General features: G+C 45.2%; 1 protein-coding gene across 2 annotated transcripts in view; it reads right to left on the bottom strand.

The window, feature by feature from the left end:
• The window catches only part of SPNS2 (sphingolipid transporter 2), a 184,680-nt gene that overhangs the window by 127,492 nt on the left and 42,361 nt on the right, over positions 1-14,827 (bottom strand). For both annotated transcript variants that reach the window (XM_029612089.1, XM_029612090.1), the window contains exon 2: positions 9,134-9,199. In XM_029612089.1, coding sequence (XP_029467949.1) covers positions 9,134-9,199 — 66 coding nt within the window. The remainder of the gene's footprint in view (positions 1-9,133; positions 9,200-14,827) is intronic.

Here is a 14,827-nt window from a genome sequence, read left to right as displayed (position 1 = left end):
AGGTGAGGTGAAAGAGGCTTTTTAGCCAAAGAAAATCTTTCAAAAATTGGAAGAAGGATCCATCTGAAGAAAATAGGAAAAAGCATAAGCATTGTCAAGTTAAGTGTAAAACATTGATAAGGCAGGCTAAGAATGAACTTGAAATGAAGTTGTCCGAAGAGGCAAAAACTCATAATAAAAATTTTTTAAAATATATCTGAAGCAAGAAACCTGTTAGGGAGTCAGTTGGACCATTAGAAGACTGAGGGGTTAAAGAGGCTCTTAGGGAAGATAAGGCCATTGCAGAAAGACTAAATGAATTATTTGTGTTGCAGTGGCTGGCTGCAGAGCCTCACAGCCGGCCACACTCACCCCCCGAGCCGGTCCAGGCCTCACGCGCAGCCCCCCGAGCCGCTGCCATTGCTTCCCTCCAGCACGGCGGGGAGCCGATCCTGCCACCACCGTGCCGCCAGCCTCTGCTGCTGCTAGGTGCATGTGGCTCTCAATTAGATTTAAAGGGGCCACGGTGGGAAAACCGTCCGCGGCCCCAGATGTTGACCTTGACCTCAAACCCTATTTAAGGCAGCTCCTGCTGCCCCATACTTGCCTCAGCAACAGGTCCCGCTCTGCTCAGAACTGCTGGTTGCTCCTGCTCAGAGTGTTCCTGGTCCTGCTCTGTGCGTTCCAGACCCTGCTCCGTGTTCCTGATCCTGCTCCATGTGCTCCTGTCCCTGTTCTGGCTCCTCGTCCCCTCGGCTTGCTCTTCTGGTTCTTGACTTGGCTAGTCCCTGGATTCTGCGTTGTCTGCCACCTACCCTGACCACTTACCTGCTCACCATCTCTTCTGCTAGCCACCTGCCCTGTCCTCTGGCCTGTCCCTGGATTCTCCTGCTCACTGCCGGCTCCGACCTCGCTTCTGCCTTCTGCCTTCAGGATCGTCTTCATCTGAAGACCAGCTCCTAAGTCCTACCAGACCCGGCACCCAAGGGCTCAACCTGCGGGGAACGAAGGCTGGTATAGGTGAAGTTCTGGTTGGGTCTCCACCACCTACATCCGCCTCCTGATGATGAGGACCTATAGGAGCCCCTCTTCTATAAGTGGCACCAACCTCATCTTGGCGTAACACTTTGCTTCTGTGTTTGCTAATGAGGATGTTGGGGAGATACTGGTTCCGGAGATGGTTTTCAAGGGTGATGAGTCAGATGAACTGAACTAAATCACATTGAACCTGGAAGATGTAGTAGGCCAGAATGACAAACTAAAGAGTAGCAAATCACCTGGACCGGATGGTATGCACACCAGGATTCTGAAGGGATTAAAAATTGAAATTTCAGATCTATTAGTTAAAATTTGTAACTTATCATTAAAATCATCTATTGTACCTGAAGACTGGAGGGTGGCAAATATAACCCCAATATTTAAAAAGGGCTCCAGGAGTGATCAAGGAAACTATAGACCAGTGAGCCTGACTTCGGGGCCAGAAAAATAGTGGAAACTATTCTAAAAATCAAAATCACAGAGCATATAGAACGACATGGTTTAAGGGAATTCAGTCAACATGGATTTACCCAAGGGAAGTCTTGCCTCACAAATCTGCTTCATTTTTTGAAGGAGTTAATAAACAGGTGGATAAAGGTGAACCAGTAGATGTAGTTATTTGGATTTTCAGAAGGTGTTTGACAAAGTCCCTCATGAGAGGCTTCTAAGAAAAGTCATGGGATAGGAGGCAATATCCTTTCATGGATTACAAACTGGTTAAGACAGGAAACAGAGAGTAGGATTAAATGGTCAATTTTCTCAGTGGAAAATGGTAAACAGTGGAGTGCTTGAGGGATTTGTACTTGGACTAATGCTTTTCAATATATTTCTAAATGATCTGGGAAGGAATATGACAAGTGAGGTAATCAAATTTGCAGATGATAACACAATTATTCAGAGTAGTTAAATCACAAGTAGATTGTAATAAATTGCAGGAGGACCTTGCGAGACTGGAAGATTGGGCATCCAAATGGCAGATGAAATTTAATGTGGACAAGTGCAAGGCGTTGCATATAGGGAAAAATAACCCTTGCTGTATTTACATGATGTTAGGTTCCATATTAGGAGCTACCACCCAGGAAAAAGATCTAAGCATCATAGTGGATAATACTTTAAAATCGTCAGCTCAGTGTGCTGCGGCAGTCAAAAAAGCAAATAGAATGTTAGGAATTATTAGGAAGGGAATGGAGAATAAAACAGAAAATGTCATAATGCCTCTGTATCGCTCCATGGTGAGACCGCACCTTGAGTACTGAATACAATTCTGGTTGCTGCATCTCACAAAAGCTTTAGTTGCATTGAGAAGGTACAGAGAAGGGCAACCAAAATGATAAAGGGGATGGAACAGCTCCCCTATGAGGAAAGAATAAAGAGGTTAGGGCTGTTCAGCTTGGAGAAAAGACGGCTGAGGGGGGATATGATAGAGGTCTTTAAGATCATGAGAGAATAGGTAAATGTGAATTGGTTATTTACTCTTTCAGAAAATAAAAATTCTAGGGGGGCACTCCTTGAAGTTAGCAAGTAGCACATTTAAAACTAATTGTAGAAAAATCTTTTTTACTCAACTCACAATTAAGCTCTAGAATTTGTTGCCAGAGGATGTGGTTAGTGCAGTTAGTATAGCTGGGTTTAAAAAAGGTTTGGATAAGTTCTTGGAGGAGAAATTCATTAACTGCTATTAATCAAGTTCACTTTGGGAATAGCCTCTGCTATTACTAGCATCAGTAGCATGGGATCTCCTTATTGTTTGGGTTCTTGCCAGGTTCTTGTGGCCTGGTTTTGGCCTCTGTTGGAAACAGGATGCTGGGCTTGATCGACCCTTGGCCTGACCCAGTATGGCATGTTCTTATGTTCTTGGTTAGATAACATAATTTAATCAATCTAACTGCAAAATCATTCCAATAAAAACTTCTGAAGTTACTTTTCTGTGAAAACTTCACCCTATGTCATCTTATATTTTTATGGCAGGAGTCGGGTGGCACCTAATAGACTGACCAATTGATTGAGACACGGGCTTTCGAGGACAGAGTCCACTTCATCATTTCATGCTTCAAGAAACTGGTCAGCCTATAAGGTGCCACCCGACTCCTGCCATTTTTTTTTTTTTTTGCTACAGCAGACTAACACAGCTATCCCTCTGAAGATTTACATTTTTATATTACTGAAAATAAGTAAACTGAGTGACAACACCAGCCTTTCAAGTAATTATGCACTAAATACAAGTCACATCACTTTTGATTCTCCTTGTCTTTATCGACCCCACTGGTATTTTGACCCATGTTGTAGATATTCTATGCAAGTTTATAACTTTAGGGATGTGCTGTTGTTTTTAAACAGGAAAAGCACACCATGAAATTTGTTTCATTTAGTGTTGTTCGTTTCCAATAAGAAATGAGACAAACCCCCTCCCCCCCCCCTCAAATTGTTTCATTTTCTCATTAGTATTTTCCGAATGGTTTTAGCATGTGCTAAAATGGCAAAACGAAATGGAACAAAACTATTAGAAAACAACATGAAAAAATAAAAGAGAATTAAAATGTTCTCCCATATACATCCCCTATATAAAGCTTTGCTGCTCTTTGCTGTGCTTTCTTCAGGCCTATTACATGAATATTCCCCCTCAAATCCCAAGTGGGGAGTCCACGTTTCTGTCATATCTGAGCCCAAAATGCCGCAGTTCTTCTTTTCCTCTGCATCCCACCCCTGCAGAATGTTTTGATTCCTAACCTGCAAGTTAGGAAGGTCTTGAGTCTTTTGAACACTTCTGACGTTTGCACAAGTGTCTGCCAGGTAAGCTCTCTGGGGCTGGGGGCGGGAGGGGGCACACTAGACATCTGCCCACGCTTTCACTATTCAAACTGCTGACAGCGGTAGGAACGGGATTGAAAACTCCAGGGCCTGGCAACAAGGTGCAGACTCCGAGCAAGCAAAAAAAAAAAAAAAGAGAGAGAGGAAAACAGGGATCCAGCCGCCCAGGTCAGACATTAGCAAAATACTACACCTTGGAAAGAGGCTGAGTCAGGGAGATTTCTGGGTGGGTTCCTGCCTGTTGGCAGGGAATGACAGAGGTGATTTCCTCTTTGAGGGCACTCCCTTCCCTGCACCCCTGCCCTTCCCCCACCTGGCTCCAGCATGGTAGGGCTTCCTCTCTCAGTATTACTAACTCTCCCTTTGGGATCCGCGCCGTTTTCTCTTTGTGCTCTCAGCTGGCCCTGGCCTGGGGAACAGGTTGCTGAAATGCAGACCCTCAGCAAGCATCTGCCAAAAAAAAAAAAGAAAAGAAAGAATACGGTGCAGAATTCAAACTTGAATGTCCTAAAAAAGATGCCCAGGGCCCAGGCTTGACTTTTCAAAGCTCTTTGTGACAGGACTGGGATAGAGCAGCTTACGTGAGCAATGGATGACAGCAAGAATGCGTTTCATTTAAAAAGGTAGAAAAGGCTCCTCCCTCCGTGTTTTTAAATTCCATTTTCACGTGCTTTGCCTGTTGCTAAGCCGTTTCTCCAAACGTTTCCATCGTAGATAGCGGGAGGGGCAGTTTGGAGTCCTCCCCTTGGGTTATCCCCACCTTTTTTGGCGGGATGTGCTCTGGGGATTATAAAAGCCCCCCCCCTGCCGCGAGCTCCGAATCCGCTGGAAGGGGGACCTGAGGAGCCTCGGAAGGCGTTTGGTCTTTGTCATGACCCAGGTGGACTGACCGAGGGAAGAGTTTTTGGGAAATATAAGATTTTGCTGTCTTTGGAGTTGAAGCAGTTTGCGAGGGAAGGGAAGCTCTGGGGATCTGGGGGTCTGGGTTCTACTTCTACTTCAGCAAAGGCGAAGAATGCAAGATTTTTGACGATTATTGATGCTGGCAGTGGGCAGTGCCTTCCCCGGGACCAGAGACAGTGGGGCTGTGACTTCTGTGCTGTTTTTGAATGGTTTTGAAGAACTCTTTTTTTTTTTTTTTTTTAAAAGAAGTTTTGTAAAAAGAGCTTTTTTCAGAGTGTTTTTGAGGACAAGGGGTTTTTCCGCCTTTTTCCAGCCTTTTGCATGCTGGATTTATAAAGAGACTACCCTATCCTGCAGGGAGAAAGGATTCTGGAAATGGACGCTGGTGCAGGGGCAAGAAGAACACCTACAAACAGACTGTGGTTTTCCTAACTTTCAGGCCGATACAGCTAGCTAGCTAGCTTTACCCCTTATACAGTAAGGGGTAATAGCGCATCGAAAACGCACATCCAACCCCCCCCCCCCCCCCCCGGAACTAATAGCGCCCGCAACATGCAAATGCATATTGATGGGCCTATTAGTTATTCCCGCACGATACAGAAAGTAAAATGTGCAGCCAAGCCGCACATTTTACTTTCAGAAATTAATGCCTGCCCAAAGGCTGGCGTTAATTTCTGCCGGCGCAGGGGAAGTGCACAGAAAAGCAGAAAAAACTGCTTTTCTGTACACCCTCCGACTTAATATCATGTCGATATTAAGTCGGAGGTCCCAAAGTAAAAATAAAAGTAAAAATTAAAAAAAAATTAAAAATCAGCCCACGGGTCGGAAGACAGACGCTCAATTATGCCGGCATCCGTTTTCCGAACCCTTGGCTGTCAGCGGGTTTGAGAACCGACGCCGGCAAAATTGAGCCTCGGCTGTCAAACCCGCTGACAGCCGCCGCTCCTGTCAAAAAGGAGGCGCTAGGGACGCGCTAGTGTCCCTAGCGCCTCCTTTTACCGCGGGCCCTAATTTGCATAGGCCACCCTCCTGAATCGCGCGCCCGGGAGAGTGGCCTGTGCGTGCACCGGGAGAGCGGGCGTTCGCCAGCTCTCCCACACGTTTTTCTGTATCGGCCTGTTTGACTTTTCTGATGCTGTTTCCCATTTTCTCTATTCTGGTTTGGATTTTTAAACTCAAGCAAACTTTCTGTTGAATACCATTGCTGGACTGTGTGATTTTGTTTTTGGCACTGGACCCTATTGTGGGGACAATGTGAGTATTTGTTCCTTTTCTCCTCCTTGAGAACCTCCTTGTCCAGTAACTAGACTAGTGGATTGGGACTTAACAAGGATGACCACAGACTTAACCACACCAAGGGCCCAGGTAGCTAACCAGCCTCCCTTTTCCCCTATCCGTCCTGAGTCCTAAAATCCCACTAACTAGCCTTCTTTTTTTTGTTTTATGACATACCTGCGGTACAGAGCAGCAGCAAGTGACGAGGGTCCGGCGTTTCCGGAGCGCATCAGCAGGACAGTGCCTCAGTGGTGCTGTCCAGGCCCACCCACGCCCCACCTCCAGCCCTCCCCCAGCCCGGCTCACACCGTTCTAGTGCGCGTACCCGCACTAGAAAAAGGCTTAAGACTTGGTTATTTAAACAAGCCTTTCCAGAAACTCACCGATTCAACATAGCAATCATTACTGTACATTCAGCACAATGTAAATAATTGCTCTTCTTGTCGTTGAGTTTCTTATGCTTTGTTCTTCCTCTGCCCCCAGCTCCAGCACCCCTGTTTTATTGTAACTTCTGCTTCTCTTCGCTTTGTTAATACCTAAGGTTCTTGTACCCCCGTTCCACGTAAACCGACATGATATGATTGTATCATGAATGCAGGTATAGAAAAGCACCAAATAAATAAATAAATACTGGGAGATACGTGCGTGCTGCAGGCCATTTAAAATCTGCGTGGCGTGCATGCAGCCCAGCCACATGCGAATCTCCCGGAATCGCTGCGCGCGCAGCTTTTAAAATTAGCCCTTTATTTTCCACTTTTCAGTACTTCAAAGCACAGTACATTCGGGTACTGTAAGTATTATCCTATCCCCAGAGGGCTTACAATCTAAATTGGTACCTGAGGCAATGGAGGGTAAAGTGACTCGCCCAAGGTCACAAGGAACGGCAGTGGGATTTGAACCCTGGTTTCCCTGGTTCGTAGCCCACTGGCGGGCCGATACAGTACAGTGCGCTCCGACGGAGCGCACTGTTAACCCTCCATTGGACGTGCGTTTTCGACGTGCTAGCATTACCCCTTATTAAGTAAGGAGCCAAAAACGCGCGTCCAACCCCCCCCCCCCCCCCCATCCCGAACCTAATAGCGCTCGCAACATGCAAATGCATGTTGATGGCCCTATTAAGTATTCCCGCGTGATTCACAAAGCAAAATGTGCAGCCAAGCCGCACATTTTACTTTCAGAAATTAGCGCCTACCCAAAGGTAGGCGCTAATTTCTGCCGGCACCGGGAAAGTGCACAGAAAAGCAGAAAAAACTGCTTTTCTGTGCACCCTCCGACTTAATATCATGGCGATAATATGTCGGAGGTCCCGGAAGTTACCAAAAGTAAAAAGAAAAAAAAGTTTGAAGTCAGCCCGCGGCTCGCGGGTCGAAAACTGGACACTCAATTTTGCTGGCGTCCGGTTTCCGAACCCGTGGCTATCAGTGGGCTCAAGAACCGACGCCGGCAAAATTGAGCGTCGGCTGTCAAACCCGCTGACAGCTGCCGCTCCGGTCCAAAAGGAGGCGCTAGGGACGCGCTAGTGTTCCTAGCGCCTCCTTTTACCCATTTTTACCACCGGGCCTAATTTGCATACAGAATCGCGCGCATAGGAGAGTGGCCTGTGCGCGCGCTGGGAGAATCTCACCATTAAAAGACTTTTAATCAATCAACCAAGCTGGGGTAAATCAGAGAGTGGTCACTCCTGGGACTGGTGTTGATTAGGGAGGAGAGGAGTTGCAAATCAGCTTTCTCTCTTCCACTCTTTCCCGCCCCCCCCTCCAAGTCACGCTCTCTCACATCTTCTCAGCACTCTTACCCCTTCCCTCCTCTCCTTCTCCTCCCACTCCATAAATCACTCACAGTTCCCTCATTTGTGCTCTGGGGTATTTTCTTCCTCCTCTCCCCACTCTTTCCTCAGCTGAGTCCCTCAGTCCTGGGATCTGAGAGAGTTGCAGGATGAGCTGTGCCCTCTCCAACACTTCCACTCCTATTTCTCCCTTCATGCTGCCTGTTGACTTGGGGATAGGAGTGGAGGGAGTGAGGCTAGAGCTGACACCAAATAGGAGACAATTGCTCTGCTTTTTCCTGCCCTTCTTTCCCTTTCTGTCCCCCCCCCCCCCCCCCCCCGCATGCTGCTGGGGCAATAAATGGTGAGACCTCTGTCTGGTGCTTGTTTCCTTGGAGACCCAGTAATTAATGCATATTCCCAGCGTCTCCTAGGCATGCTCAGAAGCAGATCCCAAAATTTCACTTTCCGTATGGTGGCTTCCAGCAACCAAGGGACAGAAAATGAAAAGTCTCAAAATGATCATGACGCTGGAATCAATATCATTTTGTGGTGGGTGCTGTTATTTTGCCACTGCTTGTCACGGGTCTTGAACCGAAACAGTTTGAAGAGATATTTCTTCCATCTTATGAAAAGGCATCCTTCATGCTCAGACTGACAGTGAGGCAGGCCGAGCCTCCCCAACGGGTTATCAAGATGCTATAAAAACTATAAATGCTGATAAGAAATCATAACCAACTTACAGTCTGAAACCACAGGCGTTTATGATCTGTGCAGATAAGGGCAAGGTGACTTCAGAACATAAGAGCCTGGGTGGCAGTGTCGTGCCGGCTCAGACCAATGGCGCATTGATCGCAGTATCTCGTCTGACAGTGGCTAATGCGAGTCACTCCCAAAATGTACAAAATGGGGACACCCAGGTCTCTCTGGCTAATAATGATTTATGGACCTGTCCTCCAGAAACTTGTCCAAACCTTTTTTTTAAACTAAGTTATACTGCTGGACTTGACCATGTTCTCTGGCAACACAGTTTAATTGACTGAAAAGGCATTGACTGAAAAGGCACTTTCATAAATCTGCTACCAGCTGATTTCATAGCGAGTCCCCTAGTCTTAGTTCTATCTGAAAGGTAAATCATTGTTCCCTATTAAAACTTGTTCCACTTCACTCATGAGTTTTCAAATCTCTATCACAACCCCTCTCTGCTGACGACCCCGAGCCTGTTTAGCCTTTCTTCATAAGGGAGCCGTTCGATTTCCTTTATTATTTTTGCTGTCCTCTGTATGTCCTTTAAGTTGAAAGACCCTCAGCACAAAGAGGGATGCATGACGCAAATTAAATAGCTGAAAGCAGGGAGGATCTTACCTGTTTGTAGCAAACCAGCCCCACTGTCTTTAACTTCAAAATGCCGTTGGATATCCAGCAATACCCCTAGGGAGAAAGCCAAACAATGAGCTGTTAATTAATGATTTATTACATACAGATTATGAAAGCAGATAAGCATTTTCGTGTACACCATTTACAAAATAATTTGTGTTGTGTAAAAAAAAAATAGCATGTGCTGTAAAAAATAAAATAACAAATGAAAAATAATAACAAAAACAACATTTTTCATGCACACCCCTATTTAAAAAATAAAACAAGAAATTATCAAAGAGGCAGCAGGGCCAAGAAATGAACAAGATGAGCACATTTTCAGCTTTGTAGCTAATACTGTGGCATTAATACTGGGCCTTTGTATGCTCAATCTACCCAGGATGGTCAAAAACCAGTGAGGAAGGAAAGATCAACAAACCTAGATCTTCATAGATTGAGTGAACTGGGGACGGCTTCTTATGGAGATGGATGTACTGCTGGCCAACTTACTCGGATCAGATTTAAAATATGTGTAGGATGCAGAAACCTTTTCTGGATTACTTGGAAGAACTATGAAATCTGGAGTTGGTGGAGGGGGAGGGGGGCTCGTGTTAAGTTTTGGGGAAAACCTTTTTCTCTTTATTTAACCTGTTTGAGCTACGGGTTCAAATTTCTCCTTAAACCGATTTAACGTTTTCCCATTGTAAAAGGATGCCATTTTGTATTAAACCTCCTGGGGAAATTGTGATCTCTGGGCAGGGCTGATGCAAGAATATTTGTTGCCCTAGGTGAACCCCCTTCCCCCAGTTTACCTATTGGTGACAGCTCTCGCACTGCGCTCCCTCCTACCAGTGGCAGTGGCTCCAGCACAGAGCTTCCTTCTTTTGGTAGTATTGACTCTGGCACAGCCCCCTCTGCTCCTGCACGCTGGCAGGATTTTTGCCACCCCAGAAATTTTGGAGCTCTAGGTGACTGCCTAGCTTGCCTAATGGAAGCACCAGCCCTGTGCTTTTTCAAAATAAAAAAATGACTTGGGTAAGGAGTGATATTCAGGAAGCAGGCAGGTTTTTACACCTGGCAGCTGAGCTATATGCTTGCAGTGCAAACCAGAAGGACTGGCGAGACTGGATGGGCCAATGAGTCTTTTCCTGCTATCATCTACAACCTTACGGTGCTACAGTTACTATATGTTATCATGTTTCAGTGTCCCTATGTGACTGTGTTATCATTCAGGGGAGCAGGCTGCAAGTTACAGGGTCCAACCTGCAAAAATCGCAACCGAGCAAGCCAAACTAGCTTTCAGCACACGTTCCAGATATTCAGAGTAGTACATTTTGCACGCATTTCCATAAGTGGTCTAGGACTATGCCAGCAAAGCAATTGGAGATTAAAAAGGCAAAATAAGAGAAGGAAGAGCAAGGCAATAGTGTGGCCTTTGTATGAATGACTCTGCTGTCTTTTCTTTTTCTCAGACTGTGCTGCCCCATGGCTCACGTCAGATATACTTTGTGAATATGGAGTTTTCTTTCATTTCATGCCTTCCAGTGTTCTTCTGGATCACACTGAAAGCCTTAACACTCCCTGGCATTATCTAAACAGTGTAGGGGATGTGTACACATCCATTAGATGCTCCATGATCAGGTTTTCTCAACATGGAGATGAAAGTACTTGAGGTTTCTGTATGACTTAACCACCGACTTTCCCTTAGGGTTGAGCTGGCCACATTCTGTTGCCAGAACGTGATACCAGAGTCGTCAGCCTTCCTTTTAAAGATGGCACTGCATGGGGGCGACGAACCTGGCAAGAGTAACGACTGCGGGTGCAGGTACATTGAAACCAATGAACTTTAAAGACGGGCTGATTGATTTCTGGATGCTGCTGATCGAAAGCCAAAAAGACAGAGCTTCTTCCAAGTCTTTTTCAAAGCCAGGGTATGTATTCAAAATTCTTAACACTCCCCTCGGTCAGAAAAATCTGAACCTTCCTCCAATCTAGTTTGTTTGTTTGTTTGCTTTTGGACATTCAAGAAAGAATGGACACTAACACAATGATAATATCTTCAACTCCAGCAAGGAGCAGCCACTCAACCCTTCACTGAGGTCTTTGGTTTATGGCATGCTACATCATCTAATCGTAAGGCTGGTGATTGATTGAAATTTCCATCCAAATTCTCTTCCAGTGCAACTGAAGCATAAAACCTAAAGTAACCAGGAACACTAAAAGCCACAAGTGCTGATCACGTAAAAATGAATTGTAAATCTGTGTGTTGAGAATTTGATAGCATATAGAAGTGCCATCGGTGCTTTCTAAGACATCCACCTCAAGATGAACTATCCCACTAGCAGCCTTCTGCTTAAATCTCCAGGTGGTTTCCTTATATTTTGTGGTCTATGATAAAAGGTTTTGCTTTGCACAGCTTTCTGAGTCTACTTATCAAAAGAGCAGCATCTGTTCTGACAGAAGAGACTCTTGGCAGATCGGCTGGGGTTAGGACATTAACCTCCCACAATTTATTAAGATCTGAACTCCTAATTGGCATAAACAACTTATCTCACTTAAGTCCAGGTTTGGTTCTCTTTAGAGTGCCAGTATTTTGATGTTGGAGCTGGAACGGGGAACTGCACATAAAGTGTGCTCAGCCTAGCGCACAGGTTAACCCGCAGTTGGACCTGCTTTTGGACCCGCTAGAGTAAGACCTGATGCAATAGGGGAATCAGCACTTCCAAAATGTGCGTCCAAACCAATGCATAACTAATAGCGCTCATCACATGTAAATGCCATGTAGACGAGGCTATTAGCTATTCCCCCGCCTCCCGATGCAAAAAAACTCACCGTGCACCCGATGCACACTTTTTAACACGGCAAATCTTAAAGCCAGCCCCGGAGCTGGCGTTAAGTCTTGCCGCTCGTCAAGGGCTCAACTAAAAATAAAAAAATACTGCTTTTCTGTTGTTCCTCCTACTGAGGCGTTCTAGGGGGCTGCCAAGAGCAGACTGCTGACTACAGGAGAGGAGTAGCCTGAGAACACGGTCCCTGCTGTCTCTGAAAAAACACACTCATAACCTGAATACACAGAAACATGCATGCATTAGGAAACGCAAATGAAATGAATGCATGCATAAATCAAAGAAATTCGCCAAAGAGCAAAAGACCAGATCACTCTCATATTCCTGCAAGGAGAGAAAATGGATGCTCATATTGATCGCCTGTTTTCCTAATGCGTGTACTGCGCAGCCACAGTTCCCCTGGGCAGCCGATGCTTTTTAACAGGGTAGTTCATTAAAATATAGCATCGCACACCCAGGAGAAGTGGATGTGCGTGTGTTGAAAAAACAGGCACCCAATTTGGACGCACATTTTTACACGTATGATATTACATTGGCCCCAAGGTGGGGAAAGAAGTTGCAATACACACAAGGATTGACGACACACGTTTCTTGACTCCATAAAATTGTATCTGACACACAATTCATTCTAACATCCAAACCCATAGGGCAGCATTTATTTGTCCTTTTTTGGGGAGGAGGATGTCCTATCCTAAGGACTCGCTGCTGTACATTAGAAGATGCTCTTCTTTGGCTGGCTTATTCCTTTTATTGTTATCCACTTGGAGTAACTTTCAGAGCCATTTCCACCGGCAGAGCAGTGCTTTGCCTGCAGCAAAGGCCCAATAAGCGCTAAGCTTATGCATGCACATCCTTTATGCACACACGCATTTATGAGTACTGTTATTGTTATGTTGTGCGCTTTATGAGTTTTTGTATGTATGTTTTATTTTGTAACTTGCTCAGTGTATGAGTGCTTAAGAAATATTAGTAAATACAAATACAAATATAAGTTTACCTGTGCTGAGCAAAGACACTCCAGCCTGAGGCTGGGGAGGGGCTTGCACTTTTACGCTTAGCATTTCGCATGTAAATTTTCCCGAAACTAGGTGATGTAATTGTGTGCAGGTAGCTTTGGTGGGATCATTTTCAAGGGGAAAGTACACGTGTGCTTTTCCTTTGAAAATGAGTGTAACTTATTTGCCTTAAAATGTAGGCCCCCTTGTTACAAAATGACCCCCTTAAAAGGTGTCTTAACATGTTTGTTTTTCGGTGCACAGAAAATATGCGCCATTCACAAGCTCACCGTATGTATATTATTTATTTTATTTATTTAAATCAACTTTAAAAAAAAAAAAAAAAGTATTTTGCTCTTTACTCTGACTCACCTTCTCTCACTTGCCCATCTTCTCCTGCCTCATAGCAGTATAGCAGTGCCTGGGGTATAAATCTTCACCCCTATGAATTTTGTCTTGGGGGTCAGCCAAGGGTTATCCGAAGTGCTAGACGTTGTGTGGAATCTGCCTGCCCTACATCCACCAGGTCTCTGAATGGGTACTTTTAGCAGCTCCAGTGCATGGCTGTGCTTAAGTTAACCCCCTGGGTACAGACCTGAATATGACCAGAGACCTCCTGTTCTGCTCCCTCTTATTTTCTGATCTCTCCCCCTCCCCCCCCCCCCCCTCTGGAATATTGCGTGGTCTTTAAATCTGGAGGCTCTGTGAGTGGGACCTCATGTAACATGGAGGCAGTGGCCCTGGTGCATTTGTTCTGCAAAACTGCCCTGGCAGCTCCTTCCTTGTATTCAGTTCTCTCCTCTTTTTAGAGATTTTTTAAGCAATTTTTTGGCTGCAGAATAGCTGGACTCAATAATCTAATGAATCACTGAAATATCTGTTAAACAGACCAGTGCTTGATGATCAGCACTGGATGGTATATCTCATGTCACTTAACAGGTATTGGTATATCTCATGTCACTTAACAGGTATTGGTTTGCTCCAGGTATGGTTGGGAGATATTTAACTAGATCTCTGCACGGGGGCCTTGTCTAAACCAGCGATTATCTCTACATGTCGGGGGCTCCAAGGGCATTATCTTTTAATTTCATAAGGGTTCTCCCCATTCTCCACCTAAGGCATGAGAAGGGTCCTTGAGTTAAGTGTATTTCAGGAAATTTTAGGATAGGACTTTTCCCTTCCTGATGTGCCTCCAGCTTGCTTACATGCCTGACCTTCTGTCACCCTAGAGGTGTGAGAGGAAGTAATGTGAACTCCTGTAACCATGGCAGGGACCGGAAATAATCCATGCTCTGTGATGGAGCCACATATACAAAAACATCCCTTAGGAGCACCTGCCTTAGTGTAATTAAGGAGAGGAGCCACATGTGCACAGGGCTTTGCTAATCAGGAATTCATCTTTGCCTCCCAAAGGGGAATAAAGAGAGAAGAGACAGCAGGTAACTGCCTATTTGCAGTAGGCTAGGGATGTGCATTCACTTTCTAATAAAATGGGGGAAAAAAAAACCCCCAAGAAAAAAATCTGATTTCCTTTTGTTCAAAAATAAAACAAATCAAAAGCAAAATTAGGTGGTTTTATATTTTTGTTTCTTTTAGTTTCAGAAACTAAATAATAATAATTTTAAAAAACCCAGCCCTTTAAAAAATTAAATTCAAACTCCCTTCCCCCAGACCTTCCCATATCCTCCTCCTCAGCCTTCCCCACTCTGAACACTTCTTGCCTTATTTGTGAGGCCTAAAAATTGAAATGGGGCAGGAGCAATCCCCAGTCGCTGCGGCCCTATCAGGTCCATTTGCAAAATAGCACTGGCCAGCTCAGAGACTGAGGCCGCACACCAAATGACGCTGGCCTCAGAGCTGGC

This window comes from Rhinatrema bivittatum, chromosome 8 (assembly GCF_901001135.1).
Source record: "Rhinatrema bivittatum chromosome 8, aRhiBiv1.1, whole genome shotgun sequence".
NCBI lineage: Eukaryota > Metazoa > Chordata > Amphibia > Gymnophiona > Rhinatrematidae > Rhinatrema > Rhinatrema bivittatum.
Note: the sequence above shows the minus strand (reverse complement) of the source record. Positions and strands in the feature narration are given on the sequence as shown.